The sequence below is a fragment of the Rhopalosiphum padi genome, chromosome 2 (genome assembly GCF_020882245.1).
Source record: "Rhopalosiphum padi isolate XX-2018 chromosome 2, ASM2088224v1, whole genome shotgun sequence".
NCBI lineage: Eukaryota > Metazoa > Arthropoda > Insecta > Hemiptera > Aphididae > Rhopalosiphum > Rhopalosiphum padi.
The window spans coordinates 43,992,137-44,015,786 of NC_083598.1; the positions used below are offsets into that span (position 1 = coordinate 43,992,137).

A 23,650-nucleotide genomic window follows, 5' to 3' on the forward strand; every position below is an offset into this window, starting at 1 on the left:
GCAAACTGGAAGGATTTGGCGATAAATAGAGATGGCTGGAAAATTGGTTGTGAGACGGGATAGTCCTGTAGCAGCCGATTGACCCAAAATAATGAAAGAAAATAAAAAATATTGGTATGCACATTCGCATAGACGAGTATCTCCTACCTATATAATATTTCATTCAACCTGGTAAATCTGACATAATATAATAAAATGTATATGATATACAAGTATTCAAATATACCTATGTGTGACTATATGTATATAATGCCCCTTCGCCTTTACACGTACAGTCATATAATTCATATTATTATGATGCGTATCATAATATATCAGTCTGTATACAGTGCTCAAATTGAGAGGGAGGGGTGCGGGGGGCGGAGCTCCCCTACTATTTATTTATTTTTTTTTTTTAGTGTACTCCCCCCAACTTCCCACGGGTCTGTGTTAAGTAATTGTACACTTGGAACGCAGTTTTTAAACCGTTGGATTGAGCTACTCTACTTAATTTTTCCCAATTCGAGCATTGTATATTATATATAGTTATCTGTTCTCCACAGTCATTGGAATAGGTTACTGTGTACAATTATTATCAAAACTTCTACAACTCATTCGATTTTGGCCGTATAATATATAAGATCTGTAATTATATTATTGATGCTGTTGGTTTTCTACCTACAAGTTTTAAGACGCTAAAAAGATATTACATCATATTATATAAGTATCAAAAGGTTCGCGGTTATAATAATATAAGTATATGTTCATTGTTCGTTAGCTAATTTAAACTTATATATATGTATGGTATATGGTATTGTGTATATATATATAGTATATATATAAATACAAAAACATATCATTATTATACGCTAATATTATTATTATATATTTATATATATATATATATATATAGTGCGGTGTTATACTACGCGTATAATGCGTAAACATTATCGTTGTGTGTATGAACTTTTGAAAGTCTTAACAAGCCGTGGCATAATGGATTGTAAGTTGTTGGAAATTCGTTACGCGAAAAGTTGTAAGATTATTTTGACAATACTTCTTCAGTTCTTCAGTGTACGTCCGTTTAAGTTCGGATATATATATGTATAGACGTAAAGTGTATGTGTATTCGACTATGTGACATTCGCCGGCTACCATCACTGCAGCCTAAGTATATTGCAATTTATACTTATAACATTGTTCTTATTATAAATCCTGATTTTGAGAGAGAAAAAAGCAATATTGGTATGAAAGTTGTACATTTATTTTATTTTATTTTTTTTTTGAGTTTTCAGTCGTACAGTTTTTCATTTTTTATTTTCGTTACCTGCAGCTATCTACAGTCACGGAATTAGGGAAAAGGTTTCTGCACGAATACTTTAATTCGAGTATCTACATAAACTGTATTAATTTTTTTTTCTAATTATAAAAACCCCAAAATTGCATGATATACAGTACACCTACCTATAGTAAAAAAAAAATACACATATAGGTTATATTATACATTTTTTAACGCACTTTTTATGATATGTATAAATAAAATAAGCTAATTGATAGTATAGGCTATACATTACGTTGTACCTATCAAAATTTTAACAATAAATAGATGATAGAATACAATTTTATTGCAAAGTTTTATTTTAATACTCGGTGACTTTTTATAAAATTAAAATAATAGAATTAATTAAAAATTAAAAAAAAAATTAATAAATTATATTATTGTGTACCAGTTAACAAAAGATTAAATACGCAACAACATAAATAATATACTTAATTAAATTATTATGTATAAAAGTAAAATAATACAGTCGTGTTTTGTTATTAAGTATAGGTACCATATTGGATGTATTAAACTAGAAGCCAGCAATAAATCTTTGTATAATAATATGATGAAAAACGATTCTGAGTGAAGACAGATCAACGTTACAATATGTACCTACATAAGGTAATTTTAACAAATTTTTGTATTTTTCGCTTCACTCAGAATCTAAAATTTATGAAATAGGTAATTGAATTTGAAATAAAGTACTTACTAGGTTTAAAGTCTTAAAGAACAAACAAATTAAAGATTGAATAAGAATATTTTCTTTATTATATTAAATAATTTATGTTGAAGCTTAATTTCAAAAATAGTTGTAAATTGTGATGTTTATTGATTTTGAAAAGATATAGTTAATGTAACCAACGTAAATAATTTTAAAAATTATTGTTAATATGGTCCTGAAAAGGACAGTTAATATTGCTAATAAATATTGTTCTATGTCAATAGGTACAAATCAGAAAAAAATTTATAAGCTATAAAAATTGAATATTAGGTACTATATATTATTAATTATTTAAATATATGTTTAATATTTCTAATTTTAGTTTTGCTAATAATTTTAAGATAGGTACTACTTTAAAATAATTTTGTTCTATTCAATATTTTGCACATTAAAACTTGTTCAATTATAAACATGTTATGCTCTATGCAATTTTTCAATGAGTCATCAATATTTAATCAATTATTATATTTTACTCGCTCAATTAATTTAAATTTGTTTTTTTATGCAAATAGTTATATTATAATTATTTTAAAAAATATTTAAAATTGAATTTACTACATTATTTAAATTATTTGATGGTATTTTAAGTCCACTTTCATTTTCAATTAAAGTATAATTTGTATTAAATAGATACATACCTATGCAATTGCTTTTATCGTTTAAAATTGTATCAAATAATTAATTTTGATAATGGTCACAACTCACAGTTATTTTTTTCATACATTTATAACCGAAATGTCCTGCAAAGTATGAAACAGAACAGTCCTCTAAAGTAACATCATTATTTATATTTTCATTATTAATAGGATCCTCATCGGTTGATATAGAAGACAAAAATAAATTAGATATATACCTGCACATTATTCTGTGCCAACTAATAAGAAGACAATGTTATAAAATGTGTTAGAATTTATTTTATATCGGGATCTTACCGGATCAAATTTTATAGGATTTTCATCTCCGCTGGTTATTTCACAATTTGTACTTTCAGAAGAACACAAAGGAAAAATATTATTAAGTAGGTACTTCTTATAGAAGTCCTAATCGTTCTGGCTGTTGGGTTTTTGGGTTGCATCCGAATTGCATGCTAAAAAAAAGCCCAAATTGCATGCCACCTCATAGACAGGTGTGTCCGAATTACATGTATCGTTTACCCACAAGTTTATTTATCTTGCACTTATGTGCATAACTTAAACTTTTTTTTTAATTTTATAATTTAGCGCAATTTATGGTAATGCTAGGTTAGGTACACCTAACCTAGTTTATTTCTACTATCTATTTGGGCAGAATTTTCTAATTCTACCATGCGTACAACTGTTTGTGAATCTTTCCATTCCTAACTGAATAGGTAGCATGTTTTACTCTCTAAGTTGTACTATATTTAAATTATTTGATGTCTTAGAACGAGTATTGTACATTTTATATATAAATATGCAAAAATGCGTAGGTAGTTCAAATGACAAATTTAAATAATAGATTTTTTACGGGTATTCGAGGGCATTTATTGCGGAATTATCATCAGAAACGACAATGTGTACTTTTACGTTTTAAACGAAATAAAATACAGTAAATAGTCGCCGCCGCCTATTAGTCCTGATTTGAACATACCTACCTAACACAGGTAATCGTAATTGGGTAAATTAATATAGTATAGGTAGGTAGACAACAAAAATACGAAAATAATTATTATGGTGTAATTGTATTTTTATTGATTTTTCTCCGATTAGTCCGATTGTAAAACACATATATCATACATACAAATGTACAGTGTTTAAATTATGCCGGATTACGTAAAATTAATTAATTTAATGGTTCACTAAAATGTAATGGACCAATCACGGACCATTAAATCATGTTTAATTGAGACCATTATCTTACTATTGATTCATTACGTGCCTATACGACGTCCTATATAATATATATTTAGAGATTGTTAATGCGGTCCGGCAACAATTATAGGTGATAGGTACCTAAATAAATTTAATAAATAAATAATAATGTACATTAGTACGTTTAGGGTACCCCTAAATACATAAAAATTAAATTGGTCAAAATATAATATTGAATATATAAATATAATTTTTGTTTATTATTACAAGTTTTAGTTCAAAACATTATTGACTAATTTTTGGAAATTTATTATTTGTATTAATAAATAATTTATTTAATTATATAAAGGCTATATGAATTTAATGTATCATTATGAGTAATTCAGCATTTGCATGTTTTTTGTAAATTTCAAAAAAAAATGAAATAATACTAGTTAAAATTAGTTTTAAATTATCACATATTACATACAAATTAATTTTGCATATTTTCTTCAAATATTTTTTTTTCACAATTTAACAATAGTGAATAATCTAAATATTATTTTCTAGATTGTTGTGGCCAATGAATGAAAATACAAATAAAATTCATTCTATACTACTTTTAAGTATTATAAAGAAATAAAAAGAATAATATTTTTATTAATAACACAATTATTATTTTAAACGATAATAACAATTTAAACTAAGCTATATGCCAACTTTTAATTCATACAACAGTACTTATTACATTAAATTGACAGCCCCTTAGCCCCATTTGTATTAAATTAAGAACAGACTAAAAATTAGTTACTAAATTAATTGTTTTAAATGAATTAATAAATAGTACACTAAGCTCTTCTTTGTTATATTCTATTCTACATTTTACCTTTTCAAATGTTATAAAAATACAAAAATATAATATTGAATCTTTTATTTTGTTAAATTCTTCATTATTTAAATTTAAAATATTCAATTAACATCAATACTTTATAGTGTTGAAATTAAAAAATTATTCAATTACTTTTAATCATTATTATAAATATATTCTTAACCTTAATTAAATATTATACTTATTAACTCATAGCAATAAGTTATGAAATAATATGGTAATACATCAAAGTGATAAAAATTACAATTATACCCTGCCCAGCAAGAGAACACACCGTGGCCTTAATTTCAGTTCTACTGTGCATTGTCATGTACTCATGTGATACCTTTGCATAGAAAACTGGTCTCAATGGTAGGGTGTCGCGTGATAATGCACATAATCAGTATATCATCTTGCTGAACCAGATATATAAACGTGATGAGTCATGTATACTGTATAAAATGTTTAATCTAATTAACATTATCAATGTTCTTAAAACAAAATAATATAAATATAAATAATTGTTTTTAGAGTAGGCAGAACTATTGATTTTATAATAAACAGAAAAACCACAATTTAAGACCAGAACTCCCCAGTCATTCTATAACACTGTACCATAATATACATTTTGCTCTATTTATATTATAGGTATTATAGGATACACACTTATTATTGCTAGAAATAAACCAGTTGGCCCAGTTTTGTAGTGGTATAACTTAAATACATCTGTATATAATAAAATCAACGATGTTACAATGTAGTAAGCATATTATTAAAAATATCAAACAAATGTTTACATAAAAACTTAAATAACACAAAAAAAAATCTTATATTAAATGTTAGGATGTGCAAAATAAAGACTAGAATTTGTTGACGTGCTGAGGCGCTTCAGTCTCCAAGGGATTGCCTTTTAGTATAGCCAATATCATGCTAAAACAAATAAAATTATTTTATTAATAAAACCATTTGGATGGTATCAATTAAACATATAAACATACTAAAAATATTCAATAATTATATTAATTGCAATAAATTCTAATGTATTAAATAATATCAGTAAAAATTGTTAAATCAAAATAATTAATATATATTTATGTTTCTAAGTTTCTGATTTAACAATACTTATACATTGCTTTCAAAAGTTAATGAGTTATAAATATTAATCAATAAATATTTCAAAACATCTCATCAAAATACATAGTTTAATATACTCATAATCAATACTCTATTAGTTATTACAAATTATAATAATAAATATAGTTATTATAATAAGATTTCTAATCCTAACAATTTAATGTTAACTGTCATATGTCACCAGCAGTCATGAAATATAGTTTATCAGCATGCCAAACATATCTTTCCATATTATTTTTAATTTTATATAACATTGATTATATTACAGTGGACACCGCTTATAAGACTCACGGATATAAGGTTCAGTTGCTTATTAGAATCAAAATCGTCTGGAACGTTCGGGATATATTGAAAAACATAATTAAAAATTCAGTTATAAGACTCAAACTTCATAACAAAAAATGATAAAAAATAAATATTTTTTGTTAAAATTTAAAAATAAATTGGTTTTCAAAAATTACATATTTTTGGGGGCTACTTCTGGTTTTTATCAAATTTCACATTTTTTGCAGTTATTGTATGTAATATTATATTAAAGTAGATTAAATATGTAGTAAAATAAAATTCATCAATATGTAATTAAAAAAAAAATTTTCCGACCACCTATAAGATTCATTTGGTTATAAGACTCACTTTGTACTGGTGCCAAAGTGAGTCTTATATGCGGCGTCTACTGTATTATACTTAAAAAATAATAATGTATATTACATCAAATGAATTGTAATTATTCACACTATGCCACTGCTCTTTTTATAATAGGTACATTATTGTAGTAGCACCGTAGAAAAGTTAATAATTTAAAACCATATTAATTTAATGTCACCAGCAGTCATATGGTGAGGTGGTAATGATCAACTATGGGCACTAGCGGTAAAAAAAGTATCTTATAAATAAGAATAAGATTCTGTTTTAACTGTATAAATCACTTTTTACTTACAAGTATAAATAGAAGAAAAACGTAATAAGATACCATCCGGTAAATATTACAAAATTACGCATATGCTTCTTTAATTGGCCACGGTGGTGAATCTCGGTTGGGTCAAATAAACCTGTATTTCCTCTAGGTATAGTGACAAACCTATAAATATTATTACAAAATAATTCTTTAAAAAAATTTGCCTTTTAAGTTTTAATATTAATCAAATACTTACTCATAAATGACCCATGCAGCAGCTGGAATATTTACAAGGGCCATCCACAAATTGCTATCAGTCAAAAATCCTATAACTATTATAGTTTGTGCAACAATTTTTGGTCGTACCCACTGAAAAAAAAAGTATGTATTACAATAAAAGTATTAATAAAAAAAAATTAATTAAAAAATATTTAAAATAAAAACATTTAAGACTGCTGATTTTTATACAGTATGGATAATAATTTTTGTACTGAAAAAAAAGAAAAAGAAATAATAAAAACTTTTACAAAAACCTTGCAGAATCATAAACAGATATCATATCTCAAAAACTAATTATTTTAATACTTTTAAGTGAATAAAAATAAATACTTCATCAATGAAAATCTGGCTTCTATTAATATTGAATAATAAATTATTAGTTATTTGTATCATATAAAAGTTTAACTATAGAAAAAAAGTATTAAACAATTCAATATTAATTTAAATATTTAGTAGAAATAGGCTTGAAACATCTTCATTCTATAGATAAGATTTTTATCTCGTGTTTTCATTATTTCTTTTTAAACACTTAAAAGTGAACAGTTAATATGTTTACTTACAAAATTCAGTCTGTTACAACATTCTTGAGCATTTAAATAATCACATTCGAGATCTGACAGTGTTATAATCTTTATAAAATAATTGCTAAGGAAAATAATAATAGGATACAAACTATACATTATACAAATATAATAAAATAAATATACCCAATTACTTACAGAAATAATAACACAAGATAATAGAAATTTTTAAAAATATTACTAGAGTTCATTCAATGGAGGCTTCTTCACTTTATGAATCGTGTCTTTTATCACATTCAATTATTGTTCAACATAAATGAACAGTGCAATAAAAAAACTTAAAATAAAATAAAATATACTTAAACCATATTAATATAATATTGTTAACATTGGTAGATGACTATTGTGACATTAATTATTTATGGTATAAGTTAAGTATGCTATAACCAGTCCAGTTCATCTCACCACTTATCAACCGTTCCAATTTTTTTTTTTTTTATTTGGAACTATTGCTGAGTGTTATACCTACATTGAAAATATTACCTATAAAAAAAATCATAAATTAATTTTATTAATTCTGTTTTGTTGTGAACTTTTAGAATTAGGTATAACTGAACGTTTATTTATTTAAAATGAAAAATATCTTTAGCGACTTCGTTTGTACAATTTAGGTACCTACTTAAAGTCGTTAAAATTCCTTATTTTTAGAATATTATTTTAATGAGCCTTAGCATATCATTTCACTTTTGTTGTAAATACCTATTGTTAGTTACAGTTCACTTTCATTTAAATATGTCTAGCAAGTGTCTTCGTCATAAATTATGCAACGGTATAATTATCTCATTAATGAGTAAATTTAGATTTTTAGTAGTCACAAAACAAACAAAACACATACCGACAATGAAGTGTATACTCTAAGATATTAATCAACCAAACCGATAGTTTGATCACAGAAATAACAAACTTGAATTAAAGTTTTATATGATAGATTGTGGCAGAAGACTAAGATGATCGCTGATGCTGATAAAAGAATTATGTCACATTAATTTACAAATTGTTCCACACATATAGAGTAAATACGATTAAAATACTTCTCGAATTATTAATACTTAGTTTTCAGTTCTAATTTCAACTAATGTAATTACTAATAGATTAATATACATCTTATTAGGCCATAGACTATGACATACCTACTGGTAGATATAAAGTTAAGTATAAGCAGCATACTTAACAAGTGCCTTTTTTAATATAGTAAACAAACATTAAAATACACTATTAGATAAGCAAAGCAGAAGACAATAATAATATGGTGGCTGATAAAAGGATACAGAGTAAACCATGAGGAATAACAATGCTCCGGTCATGAACATGGAAAACGCGTAAATCAAAATTTCCCACATTATAATATCAGTGCTTTATCTCAAGACGTTTTTCCTCGGCGGTTTGAAATGATACAATAGGTATGCAAAATAACTGCTAAACGAGATTCACAGCATTCTTGAAAATTACACCTCGAGCACCCGACGGCCACAAGTAAAACGCGAAACTCGATCGGTATTCAGTATGGTCTGATAAAACATACGAACGTTGAAAAGACTATATTGACGTGAAATGAATTTATTTACACGCAAGAAAAACAAAAAGAACGAACGTTGGTCAAAAAATTTAAAAAACAATAAATATTAAAATGATGCAAAATAAGATGACAAAAAAAAAACCGAGTGTTGATAAATCATTGTTTGGTGATAATACAATAATCGTGTTATCATTATTCTCCGGTATTATCACGGTCTTAGAAGATATCTTCTAAGACCGTGGTTTTGATTGTCAGCCATCGTGGTCGAGTAATGGTCACAACTCAACCATGGTATATGGTATACCTAGTCCGTGGTACGATATTATTCGAGTTCTCGAGATTTTAAACATTCTCAATTTACATACGACCGGGTAGATCTTTTCATAGTTTTAAACACAATTTAAAATCGATATAAATATTTACCTATTTACCTTAGATCATATACTATGGATGTAGTCATGCGTATAATTGCTCTAGCACCGAATTGTGTCCAACATCATCCCCACTATCTTTAAAATTTCACGGTACACGACGCTAATGCGCATGCCCGAAGTCCTGAAATCACTTATCAGTATAACAGTATCATTCGTATAGATTTCTGGGCATGCGCATTTCTGTCGTGTACCGTGAAATTTTGAAGGTGGTGGGGATGATGTTGGACACAATTCAGTAAACGCATAGCTACATCCATAGTATATGATCTAAGCTATTTACTTTTAATTTTTAATAGATGTACATACCATGACTCAACAGATCTACCCGGTCAGATTGCGTTACGGTTCAGTAGTTCATATTTTCACCACATGCATAAATCGCTAGTAGTAAGTAGGGCCATATTTTACTGTTGGTACTGTTGGTAGGTTTATGTCTATGGTATAATATCCTACATGATAGAATTTATGATCATACATTTAATATAAGTAATAAATATATTTATTCATATATTATATATTATTAAGGGATGGTAATAGGGAAATTAAAAAAAAACTTATCATCTTTAACACTTTAAATAACCTTCAGGCCCAGCCAATTGCCTAAATAGTAAATTATTATAGATATTTTATGAATTACATTAAAAGGTTATAATTGAGTATGTGTTCTATCTACCTTATATAATATGTACAATTATTATTATAATTTATAAAAAATAATATTACATCGTAATGTTATTTAAATAATAACATTTATTTATATATTTATGAAAGAAATAAGCAGGGGTGGATCCAGACCACTGCGACACTTGCGCTAAGTTATTATTTTACAAATAGTAAACATTTTAAATAACGGTCATGTCTTACACTCGTACGCGTCGTCACTTGAGCGCGGTGTATAATAATTAATAGTTAATTAATATCGACGTTCTATATGCAATATTAGTGGTGCCTAACTATGACAAGGTTGCGGTGGGGAACTGGTCTGCCGCCGGCGCGACGAGGTACGTTCTTATTCCGCGGCGAGTATAGTAACAACCACGAATCAACTCAATGTTAAAAAGACCGTACTGAACCAGCCAAATGCGCTCTATGCAGTGTCTCGCATCCGGCAAATTATAGAGGCTGCCAAACACACAAAGACCTACTGAAATACAGAAAACTACATCTTAATCCTTCACAAAGAAATAAAAAAGTTCATCAATTGTCCTCTGAAACAAATACTACTCAAGAGATCCCCAATTCTCAAAACTTTCCACCTCTTTCCAACCGTCAGCATACTACCGGGAAATCATAGAAACCACTGGTCCAAAAATGATGTACCTGCCGAAAATAACCTAACCAATCAACTTTCTTCCTTCATTAATGAACTAAAGTCATTAATCAACCCCATGATCTCGCTACTCACGACGGTCATAGAGAAACTCATCAAGGATGGACGCTAATTATCTGATTAAACCTATCACCATTTTATTATGGAATGCAAACGGTATACTAAACAATATAAACGAACTACAACTATCATTAATTGAAAATCAAGTCGACATAGCCATGATTACTGAAACACATCTTACAAATAAATCGACCTTAAAAATATATGGATAAAACATTCTGAGAGCAGACCACCCAGACGGCACCGCTCATGGTGGGGCAGCGTTAATCATCTCTAGTAAAATAGCGCACACTCCATCTCCTCCTTGTACATCGATCGACATGCAAATAGTCGACACTTCTTTGCTTATTAACTCTATTCCGGTTTCCATTGCATCTGCTTATCTCCCCCCAGGCCGAAAATTCCCTGAAAATTAACTCCTTGTATATCTAACACAGATTAATCATTCATTCCTACTCGGAGCCGATTTTAACGCTAAACACCACTGTTGGGGCTACTCAACAATCAACACTCGAGGCCGCTCTCTTCAGAACTCATCATAACCAAAAACGCCAAAGTACTTGCACCACGTGCAGCAACCTACTGGCCTTCTCACCGAGACCGCAACCCTGATTTTCTCGACTTCTTCATCTCTAGTCTCCCTAATCATTTTCAATCAAAGCTAACTAACCTAAATGATCCAGCATCGGACCACACTCCGGTATTGATTCAAATAAATGCCTCAATTTCATCGCACAACAATAATAATTCTTCCAAAATAATCTGGCTAAGGTTTCGTACCATTATGACTTGCAACACTAATCTCAACATCAAGCTAAAATCCCACGCAGACATTGACAATGCTATAAGCACTTTTACAGAAACTATTCTCAATGCAAAAAAAATGCCTCAGTTCCGTTACACGGTCCGAAGTCTGACCATCTTATCACACCTGAAATCAGACAACTTATAACTGAAAAACGCAGAGCCCGCAATCGCTGGCAACATTCCCACTACCCTGAGGACAGGCGCAAATACAATTCACTATCTAATAAACTTAAATCTCTCCTCAAGACCCACAAAAATGAACTTTACAAATCTCACCTTGCTTCTCTTTCTCCAAACAATGGCACACTTTGGAAAAAAACCAAATCTCTTCTACAACATAAGGAAACACTTCCACCACTACTCCGTGATGACAACTCATTAGCAGTCGACGATCAAGACAAAGCTGATCTATTAGCTTCTCACCTCGCTGACTCATTCCAGCCACATTCTTCTCTTCCTAGTCAAAATCACATTGACTTAGTTGAAACATATCTCATCTCTCCACTACCAATGGCCCTACCAGCCAAGCACACAACTCCTGCTGAAGTCTCCAACATTATCAAAAACCTGAAAAACAACAAGTCATCCGGACACGATCAAATCTCAAATAAAATCATCAAAAACCTTCCTCCAAAATCAATTATTTGGTTGACTTATATATTCAATGCCCTACTTCGCCTATCTTATTTCCCTCCCACTTGGAAGAATTCAATCATCATAACAATATTGAAGCCAGGAAAACCTTCAAACAGCCCTTCCTCGTACAGGCCAATCAGTCTCCTGCCGGCATTTGGTAAAATGTTTGAAAAAATAATACTAAAAAGGCTTATGCCAATAGTACAAAATGAAAATATTCTGCCTGACATTCAGTTTGGCTTCCGTTCTAGACACTCAACCACCCATCAACTTCACCGCGTAACCGATTTCGTCTCCTCGGCACTTGAATAAAAAAATACTGTGCAGGAGTTTTCCTAGACGTTGCGAAGGCTTTTGATACCGTTTGGCACCATGGACTATTGTTCAAACTTAAAAAAATATTCCCAGCCCCCTACTATCTACTCTTAAAGTCATACCTCGAAAACAGATCGTTCAGAGTCAGAATAAACACCAGACTATCAACTCACCATGAAGTTCAAGCTGACGTTCCGCAAGGCAGCGACATCGCCCCATTTCTCTACATTTTTTACACTGCTGATATCCCAGTTAGTCAGTTCACTCTCATTGGAAATAACGCCGATGACACAGCCATACTTGCCTCAAGTGTTGACCCTATCTTTGCCAGCCATCAAATCCAAACTCACCTAAACATCCTTATGCCTTGGTTCAATAAATGGGGAATTAAAATCAATGAAATCCAGTCATTGCATATAACCTTTTCCTTAAGACCACATGACTGTCCGCCGATCATCATGAATAATTCCACTATTCCTCATTGCACGATTGTCAAATATCTCGGTCTCACACTTGACAGAAAACTCACATTAAATAGTAGACTTCACCTACTTAGACCCTTACTAAGATCTAACACCAACATTCAAAACAAAATCCTTATATACAAATGCCTCCTCCGACCCTTATGGACCTACGGCATCGTACTATGGGGCCCCACCAAAAAATCAAATGCAAACACGATCCAAGTATTCCAATCAATTTGTCTACGTATCATTGCCAAAGCCCCATGGTACGTAACGAACAAATTACTCCATGATAACCTCCAAATCAAAACCGTCCACGACACAGCCACCAATTTCTACAAAAGATTTCATGGGAATCTCTTCATGAACCACAACCACCTCATCTTTCAACTGGCCTCAAAAACTCTTCCAGACAACCCCACAAGACGTCTCAAACGCAACTGGTGCAGAGATCTGCTTAACCATTAAAATAAATTTATAGAAGTCATAAACATTTTTTTTTTATTTTTAATTCTTTGTAAAAGGTGACTCGACTGCGAGTCTTCCTTCATGTCACTCAAAGTCATTTTATATTATTCTTATATCATATTTACTTATTGTATATAATGTACAGATTGTAAATTTTCAATAAACGCCATAATTTATATAAAAAAAAAAAAACAACTTACTGTAATGAGTAATGACCCTACATACTACTAGCGCTCTACAGGTGTGGTGGAATTATGTACTAAACCCGTTACGAGTTCTGACCGCAGTAGCAAGCTATCAATGCAACTTAGCGCGACCGATAGCTGCAAACCTGTATACCTTAAACCAGGGGTCACCAATTAATATTTTTGAAGGTCCACATAAGGAATCTAAAAATTTTTACATTATTTAAAAACCAATAATATTTTACAAAAATAATAATTTACAATCATAACACATATAGTTTTGTCGTAATATGTGTTATTTATTCTTTGTCTGCGACCCGGACAAAATGTGTTGGCAGGCCGTATGCGGCCCGCGGGCCACCATTTTGGTGACCCATGTCTTAAATCTGCAGTGTTCCCAACTGGTGTTCTACGGAACCTAAGGGTTTAATTTCGGAAAATATAAATTAATTTATAATATTTTTGATTTGAACTATGATTCTAACATAGAATAGCTTCAAAAATTATATGGGGATTACACAAAACGTTCAAGCTCCTGCAAAGGTTCCGTGAATAAAAGAAGTTGAGAAACACTGTCTTAAACCATGTTGGCAATACTATAGCAACACAGTGGCGAGGGATGGCGATAGGAACGTAAAATAGTGGCGGCCATATGCAATACATATATACCTATGTACAATCAAATATAAACAAAACGCTAAACGCTCCCTCAGTCACTCTTTTACCGGGCACGTGGTTTTGAATATCACCATAGGACGCCGAAGTTTCATTAAAATAAAACCCAGAAATGAAGTAAGTATATTTAATTATAAATTATAATTTATACAATAAGTTATTGTTAGGCACACTAACACTGACAAATAAACCTAGTTTTACCACAAGCCCATCACTAAGTAAACTGGGTATTAGTTTAAGCTAAAGCAAGTATTTTTTTTTTTTTTTTAGTCAACTGTTATACAGTCTTGTACATTTTTGGTTAATTTATTTTTTTATCACAACATTTAACTCAGTTGCGCCAAAATATATATTTACAATTTATTGTCAACGGAGAATTTAATAGGTATCACCTTAGTCATTAAATGTGCAAATTTACATTAACCTAGGTGAGTGTCAAAATTTGATGTAGAGGTGTATAGCGTCATTGGTAAAATGTTGGACTTTATTGCCACTGATTTGGTTAGTCGTATTTTATCCTAGTCAATAGGAATTTAAGTTAACTACTATTTATTATTAGTATGTTTTTTTAAAATTATTCTTTGATTACAAAGTATAAATTTGTAGAAATAAATATATAATTAGCTACCTATATTAAATGTCAAGTTAAAAAGCCATTGAAGAATTAATAACTACTTTTATTTAGGTGTCAATAATAAATTTTGATTCACAAAAATTACTTTTTGGAAATATCTATAACTTACAGTTTACACAGTAATTCTCATCTGCCAGGGGCGTTATTTCAACTTTTTAAAAGGTATGCTAACAACAAAGCAGACCAAAAAATTTCCAGGAGGCCAATATATTATAATATACTCGTAAAATAGTTATTACAAAAAAAATTTTTCTCACTATGCTCAAAAATTTAATAAGATCAATATAATGATTTGGCTACAACTCGTTTGCGCACTTTTACCTTTTTACAACTCGATTGCGCACATATATTTTGGCTACCTGTGACAAAAATCACTATTGTCAGAACTCGTTTACGCACACATTTTCCTTCTCACTTTAACAGGCTTAGGACTGTCTGTTTCAAACTTAAATTTATTTGTTATTAATTTGTTTAGTTTTATATACAAATCGTTTTCTGCACTATGTTGAACAGTACTTCTGATTATTTCTCTCGTCATGGTTCGATTATTATACTCTTCATGATTATGGAAGTTGGTTACTTTTATTATTTTATTTAATTTATTAACAATAACACTCACAGGACATTTTTTATTAGTACATCTAAAATTAAGATTTCCGTTCATTAAAACACGATACTCACTAAATTTATAATTGTCAATATTAAAACATCGTTTTCCTCGCTGAGTTTCAAAAATATTAGACATTTCTACGTCCATATTAAATAGTCGTCCAACACACTATAGTCCATACCACGAGAGAACGCATACGGCTCGCGCATCCAAATGATCGCGCTCCGTCGTTCCGAGGCCAAATTTCTCCCACCATACCACCAGAGAACGCATACGAAAGTCAGCTGATTAGTGTATACAGCGGCTCAAACAATTAAACTATTACGCGCTCGCGCAATCACGTATTCACGTATATCAGTTGATGCGTATTTGGAGCAAAAAAAAATTTTTTTTTGGTTATGAAATTGTAAATAAGTATTTTATTAATTGTATTGTAAAAACAATATGTACAACAATTTTTACAAATAATAAATAATACTGCAGTAATATAGTCAAAATATTAATTAAAAAATATATAATATGTACAAAATCTTACGATTGATTTAAAAACAATATGTACAACAATTTTTACAAATAATAAATAATACTGCAGTAATATAGTCAAAATATTAATTAAAAAATATATAATATGTACAAAATCTTACGATTGATTTAAAAACAATATGTACAACAATTTTTACAAATAATAAATAATACTGCAGTAATATAGTCAAAATATTAATTAAAAAATATATAATATGTACAAAATCTTACGATTGATTTAAAAACAATATGTACAACAATTTTTACAAATAATAAATAATACTGCAGTAATATAGTCAAAATATTAATTAAAAAATATATAATATGTACAAAATCTTACGATTGATTTAAAAACAATATGTACAACAATTTTTACAAATAATAAATAATACTGCAGTAATATAGTCATAATTAAAAATATATATAAACTGAATTCAAATTAAATCATTTTATAATAAATGTTTTTTATTGTCAAATGATTTAATCGGAATCGAAGTCTGAACTTGTGTCACCTGTAATCGTTAAGACATGTGATCCTTGTTCTTCGTCCAGAAGTTGATCAGATACAACATCAATTTTCCAAAATTTCTCTTCTTCTTTTATCACATGGGAAACAAAGTTTTCCCACATACCTGGAGTAACCCGTTCTACGCCTTCTTCCAATAGTTTACGAACATCTGGTAATTTATATGTCGTATTATTCATACGGACATAATTTTTTACCGATGACCACGCGAGTTCTATTGGGTTTAATTCGCAGTGATATGGGGGCAAACGTAACACCGTTTTATTAGCAGCTTTCGCTAATTCATCTATTACATATAGATCGTATTGTGGCTTTAAAACTTGAACACGTTCCAATAATTGGGATTTAACTTTTGTATGATCAACTACCTCACCTTTATTTTCGAGCCAGTTGATAATATCTGCCTTTTTCCAGGAGATAACGGGGCATGGGTCCATCTTCACCGAATGATAAGACGCATTGTCCATGACGATCACGGCATTTTCATTCAATAATGGTAAAATCTTGTTGAACCACTCGTAAAAAGTATCACCGTTCATTTCGTCATGGTAATCTTGTGTATTTTTTTTCGACTCGAAGCATAGGAGACCGCCAGCAACAAAGCCGTCTGATGACCCGATGTGCACAACAATGAGCCGCTTACCCTTACCAGACGGTGCCTTTTGTCCTGTTGTAAGGCCCCGTAGAAATGCGTCCCTTGTCGATTGCACTGTATTGTCCACCCATGTACGTGTTGTAGTTTCACCTGCGTTTACCCAGGTTTCATCCAAATAATATATTGGTCTACCCAACTGACGGTAATGCTTAATGCTTTCCAAATATCTTCGACGCCAACATACAATATCATTGCGTTCAATTAACGCGCTATTCCGAGACTTACGAACATATTCAAAATTCAGATGTTTTAGTACTCGGTACAAAGACATTTTTGAAAAATCCGGCAAACTATCATCTTCGTTTATTGCTGTTAAAATTTTATTTAATGTCGGGATTTCACGGTTGTGCCAAAACTGATGTACTTTTTGTCTGATAGCATTTTGGTTGAACTCGTCAATTTTATCTGTCACTTTCGGTCTAATTTTGGTCTTGTTTGGCGATGTCACGATTCCTTTGTTGCGATATTCTGACAGAGCAATGCTCACAGTCCGTTGTCCGATACCACATTCTTCGGATATTTTTTTTATCATTTCTTTCGCCGTCAATTTTGGCCCATCTCCACTTGATTGTTGTGCAATTTTGGTTTTATACAAATTGACAATCATCATTTTTTGACCAGATCCAACAAACTAAAAATAATAGTTATATTATTAGTATAATATAATACAATATACTATATTACAAAAAAAAAAAATGGTACAGTATAATATAATACAATGATAATAGTTAAAATAATGCTTACTTTTCCACGAGGGTTTTTTTTCATTGGAGAACCGGCAGTTCCTTGTTGGATGGCTGTGTTGTCACTACCTTCTTGACTCATTTTGGATAAAATAAATTAACGTACACAATAGACAGTCAAAATAAAACAGAACGCAAACACTGGCGCAAAAAAAAAATTAAAATAACTTAAGATACTTGGTAAAAAAAACACAAGACAGTAACGTAAACGACGCGCGACGTACGAATCAACAGTTGTCAGTTGCGTAGCTAATAACAATCAGCCTGTATACACGTGCGCCAACCGAAAACCGACCAGCTCCGATAGCAATCGACTTGTTTCGGCTTAAGACTGCTTAGTGGAGGGGACACTCGTGCGCGAAAATGACGAGTTTTGGTCGGCCGCCGTATGCGTTCTCTCGTGGTATGGACTATAGCCACAACTGTACTGAAACTGAACCATACCTACTAAAACTATCCTAAAAGTAGTTTAGAAAATCCAAAATGATATAATCTTCACAATCACAATGATATAATCTACACTTATAAGATAATATTGCTATAAAACATTTAATAATTTGTACTGCAGTACATGTGTGTGAATGTGTTGTAGTTGTGCGCAAACGAGTTGCAACGAATGATTTAATATAATATCATTATTGTATATATACCTAATAATCCCAGGTTAATACCTATCTACATTATTTTATTTTAAATTTAATTATTTATATTTTATAGACAGTATGAAAAATAAAAAAACATTATCCCGTATGAAGAAAGTCAGCATTTGTATAGTCAAATATAAGGGTCGGCAACTTTTTTACCTATACGGGCCATAATTTTTTTCAGTTTTTCATTGAGGACCATATACAAAATTAAAATATTATTATTATATAAATATATTACGATATATACATTATATACAATAAGATTACGTTTTCGCTCATAACTTATCTCATGAGATGTGCACATTGTTATATAATAGTCATGATTAAATTTTATTTTTACCAATTTAAGAATTAAGATATAAAATTGAAATTTTAAACACCATAAAATATAATTGGAGGGCCGCGGGCCGCAGCAAAAAGTTCTGAGTTGCCGGTGCCTGGTCAAATACATTAAATATGTCAAAAATGTGTTTATTAACACCTACTACAACTTATAGCCAAAGATACCGATTTTTGAGACCAATTATATACAAAAAAAGAATAATTTTCGCACGGCGCAGAAAAATATTGTCAGGCCAAATTGGATCTTGATAAATTTTGGGTATGCATAAGCAACCCTGCAATACCCCAAATTACGCCCCTGTCATTTACCCCATAATCGTTTAATCGGACATCTCAACATCTGATAGTCTAGTTCAGAAGTTTCCAACTTTTCTAGTATGCGAACCACACATTTTGTAAAATAATTTTTGAGGCGCACTTATATCATTTATTAGGGTTTCGGGTGCTGGATGTATTCGGGTGTTCAAACACCGGAATAATATATTTAAACAAACGTTTGGGCGTTATTATTCAGGTTAATATTGGTTAATACGGGTGTTCAGTAGTCTATAAAAACAACAACTTTTTATTAAAGGTTAACCCCAATATTATATGTTCCTATATTTTTCTAAATATCTTCTTATACCATATTATTATAAATGTTTCAGTATAAAATTATAATGGAGAAACATACACAAATAAATTTAGAGAAATTTGATGGTTTAATACCTATAATACCTATAAATAAAAATATGATTGTTGAAACCGAAAACAATCAACAATTAATAAATAATGATATTAACATTAAAATAGAGGCGGAAAACAACAGTAATTATTGGTAAATAATTTATTAACTATTATTTTATCATTTTATTGTTAACTTATCACAATTAATTTTCCAGTATTTCTGATGAAGAAACAAATTATGTGAACCAGTGCACAAGTACAGTTAAAATTGAAAGAGATGAACTTAACGGTTATATGTTTGAAAGTATAATAGAAATAAATGACACCCAATTAATAGAAAAAAATGTTCATTGTGCCAATCCAATAGTAAATTTTAATGATGATTGTCCTACTATTGATGATGATTGTTCAACTGTTAGTGAACAGTTACACAATGAAAAAAATCAATACCAGTGTAATATATTTAATAAGGAACTTCATGACAAATACAACTTAGAAGTTCACAAATCATTTCATGCAAATATCAAGAAATTTGAATGTACTACTTGTGGTGTGCAATTTTTGGATTTAGGTGATCTTAAAAGTCATTTGATATCTCATATAGACCATAATATACAATTGATTGAAAATCAATTTGTCCAACAAGAACGTAATAGAATTGATGTTGATGAATGTAATAGTAATTTATGGTATGCAAAATTAAGATTATACTTAATTTTTTCACTGTTTAATGTTACTTTTTTTTTTTTTTAGTAATAATAGTACCACACTTGAAGGATTAAAGAAAAGTTATTACGACAGTGGAGTTCCTATTCAAAATGGAATAATTATCAAAATTTCATTGGGGTGTTCAGTTGTTCAAATTGAACAACCAAATATTGAAAATCTTTTATTAACTAAAGTTTATAGTATTGATTCAAGAAATAATGTTGATTCAGATTTAAATGTTGTAAATGCAGTTAATTCTGTTGTTCCAGTACATCATGAATCTGTTAATGTGGCTGAATCATTTAATGCAAGTTCAGGTAATTCAAAAGAATATAAAAATGATAAAGTTTATGAATGCTCAAAATGCAGTAGATTATTTTATGATCGTTCAAGTATTATAGATCATCTAAACCCTAATACATATCATTGTACCAACTGTTGTAAGTACATTGGTATTTTGTCTTCGAAATACCCTGTTAGGCTTAAACCAAGATCACCAGTATATTTTGAATGTGATGAATGTTACAATGAGTTTTATACACTCAAGAGCTTTTGTAAATATACAAGTACACAAAGTAAAACAAAAAAAGACAGGCCATACAAGTGTGGTGTTTGTCTAAAAACACATATAAATTGTTATCACTTTGCTGCTCATCAACGATTACATAAAGGTGAGAGACCATACCGGTGTTATGTTTGTAATAAACTTTTTCATGCCAGGTTTAATTTAGAAGCTCACTTGTTTTCGCATCAAAACATCAAGAGATTTGAGTGCTCTTTGTGCTCAAAAATGTTCTTTAAATTAAAGTATCTCAACATTCATACAAGGTCTCATCATTCTTTCAAAAATAAATGCAACATATGTGATGAAGAATTTGAATCATTGAATTCTTTGCAAATGCATCAGGATGTCCATTTTAAATACAAACCTCATACATGTATTAAATGTGGCAAATCATTTTCAAAACTTCAATCTTTTGCACAGCATTTGAAAAAGCACAGGGGTTTAAAACCGTACAAATGTGCTGTGTGTTATAAAAGTTTTAAAACTTATTTTGGTTTTATATGTCATAAAAGAGAATCTAATGGAGAAAAGCCTTACATGTGTAATATTTGTGAAGATGAATTTACTCAATTAATCGATTTTAAAAAACATAAGAAAACACATTATGATAATAAAATGTTTGAATGCGACAAATGCCATAAAAACTTTGTCAGTAAACCTAGTATCAGAGTACATTTAAAAACACACAAAGAATGAAAAGAACATACATGTAAAGTATGTAATAAAAAATTTGCAAATAAACATAATTTATATGCACATGAAAAAATTCATAAAGATTTTAAACAATATATTTGTAACATATGTAAAAAGCATTTTATTTCTCGTCGTAATTTTACTTATCATTTAAATCAACACACAGGTGTCAGGCCAAACCAGTGTAAATTCGAGTTACCCAACGTATTCATCAGTTCAATCTCTAAATAGACACAAAAAAGAATAAAGATAATCACATGTGATATTTGTAATAAATCTTATAGTAACCCTAAAGAACTCAAGGTTCACAAGACTACACATGAAAAATCTACATGGAAGCAATATGTATGCCAATTATGTGACAAAGCATTTAGCAAACTTGTATTATTGAGAAATCATGATTTAACTCATCTGGATTAAAAACCATACAATTGTGACATTTGTCCAAAGTCTATTACAAGTCGAACTGCTCTAACGGTTCATAAAAGACAGCATACTGGTGAAGGACCATACAAATGCAAATCATGTACTAAGTCATACCCACAAATATGTTCATTAGCTCGACACGAAGTTAGTGTACACAAATAAATATTTTAAGATGTTCATTACTCAATTTAAAGTTCAAGCATTAAACATAAATGAGTCAAATGGATTCTTCACAACATACAATTGTCTAAGTTATGTGTTGGTGCAACGGAGATAATGCACAAGGGTATGATATCCTCTTAAGTTAGAACTTTTATACTTATTTAGAGCTAATTTTTGTCGAATTTATATAACAGCAAATATTATTTGAGCACTACTTAAAAGAAATCAAATGCTTTTGAGTTACATATTAAATATTTATACTGTAGTATGAGTAGTGGGTACAAGTATTAAGCCACTTGACTACTTGAGTTACAAAAGGTTAAACAATTGTAAAACTAATTTCTTTGTGGTTATACATAGAAAAAAAATGTATAATACCTAAATTGAAATTGATTTAACGTAATCCAATATAATTTTTTTTTTTTTTAGAATATTTGTTTGTGAAATAAATTTTTATTTATTTAATTGTTAATATTATATTAATTTAGCTGTACATTAAAAAAAAAAAAAACTTATATTGTATTATATTATGTAAGCATAATAATGTAAAATTGAACTATTTTGATTTTGTAATGCATAAGTACAGTAGAACTCCGATTATCCGAACGCCTATCAACCGGACGTCCATTTAACTGGACAAGAAAAAAGATTTAATAGTTTAAAAATTTCTTTTTTTTAAAAAAATATGTTATTGTATTTATTGCTTATTATTTTCAGTATTATAATAGAATTATTTGTTCATAATTTTACTATAATATTTAACTGAAAAAGAATAAGCTATAAATACAATAACATATTTAAAAAAAAAATAAATTTTTAAGGCGTTAAATCTTTTTTCTCATCCAGTTAAATAGACATCCGCCGGTTGATAGGCGTTTGGATAAACGGAGTAATACTGTACCTATTTGAAGAGATAATGTAAAATATATGTAGGTATTCAAAATTAAAATAAATTATTTGACTAATTATATGTAATATAATTCTAAATATTCTATTTTATGCATGCATATTAATTAAATGTTGTTTAATGTTATACTATAATAATAACTCATTAGTGGTAATTTTCTTATCAGTATGACTGAAAACAATATGTGAACTAATAAATGTGGTTTATGTAAAAAAAATTGTATTGGTTTATTGATTTTAAATAAAATAACGGATATTTATTATTTCCATAAAATTATACTAACTATACTAAAAAAAAAAAAGGTTATTTAATCATATGATGTCCCGGTTTGGCGGTTTTAAAATCTGGCAAGCCTATTTATATAC

At 29.6% G+C, this 23,650-nt stretch overlaps 3 protein-coding genes across 3 annotated transcripts; 1 reads left to right on the top strand and 2 right to left on the bottom strand.

Annotated features, from left to right (window-relative positions):
* Positions 1-4,748: 4,748 nt before the first annotated feature.
* On the bottom strand, positions 4,749-9,263 carry LOC132922127 (protein cornichon homolog 4). Its single transcript, XM_060985475.1, has 5 exons — positions 8,858-9,263; positions 7,569-7,637; positions 6,986-7,098; positions 6,772-6,912; positions 4,749-5,630 (listed from the first exon to the last, which is right to left on the bottom strand). The coding sequence occupies exons 1-5, from the start codon at positions 8,927-8,929 to the stop codon at positions 5,561-5,563; spliced, it is 465 nt and encodes a 154-aa protein (XP_060841458.1). The 5' UTR covers positions 8,930-9,263; the 3' UTR covers positions 4,749-5,560.
* A 5,260-nt stretch (positions 9,264-14,523) lies between these two features.
* On the top strand, positions 14,524-22,981 carry LOC132921053 (zinc finger protein 624-like). The gene is made up of 3 exons (XM_060983873.1): positions 14,524-14,596; positions 20,040-20,513; positions 20,578-22,981. The coding sequence occupies exons 1-3, from the start codon at positions 14,592-14,594 to the stop codon at positions 21,791-21,793; spliced, it is 1,695 nt and encodes a 564-aa protein (XP_060839856.1). The 5' UTR covers positions 14,524-14,591; the 3' UTR covers positions 21,794-22,981.
* On the bottom strand, positions 16,448-18,582 carry LOC132921644 (uncharacterized). The gene is made up of 2 exons (XM_060984781.1): positions 18,171-18,582; positions 16,448-18,057 (listed from the first exon to the last, which is right to left on the bottom strand). Exons 1-2 carry the CDS (start codon positions 18,249-18,251, stop codon positions 16,726-16,728), a joined length of 1,413 nt encoding a protein of 470 aa, XP_060840764.1. The 5' UTR covers positions 18,252-18,582; the 3' UTR covers positions 16,448-16,725.
* Positions 22,982-23,650: the final 669 nt, after the last annotated feature.

Bases quoted from the DNA above. Each gene is read 5' to 3' on its own strand.
- LOC132921053 (XM_060983873.1), top strand. The intron at 20,514-20,577 runs GTATGCAAAATT...TTTTTTTTTTAG, and splicing joins GAATGTAATAGTAATTTATG to TAATAATAGTACCACACTTG.
- LOC132922127 (XM_060985475.1), bottom strand. From the start codon at position 8,929: ATGTGGGAAATTTTGATTTACGCGTTTTCCATGTTCATGACCGGAGCA. The intron at 7,099-7,568 runs GTAAGTAAACAT...TTTTTTTTTCAG, and splicing joins GTTGTAACAGACTGAATTTT to TGGGTACGACCAAAAATTGT. The intron at 6,913-6,985 runs GTAAGTATTTGA...TAATATTTATAG, and splicing joins GCTGCATGGGTCATTTATGA to GTTTGTCACTATACCTAGAG.
- LOC132921644 (XM_060984781.1), bottom strand. From the start codon at position 18,251: ATGAGTCAAGAAGGTAGTGACAACACAGCCATCCAACAAGGAACTGCC. The intron at 18,058-18,170 runs GTAAGCATTATT...TATTATTTTTAG, and splicing joins AAAAAAACCCTCGTGGAAAA to TTTGTTGGATCTGGTCAAAA.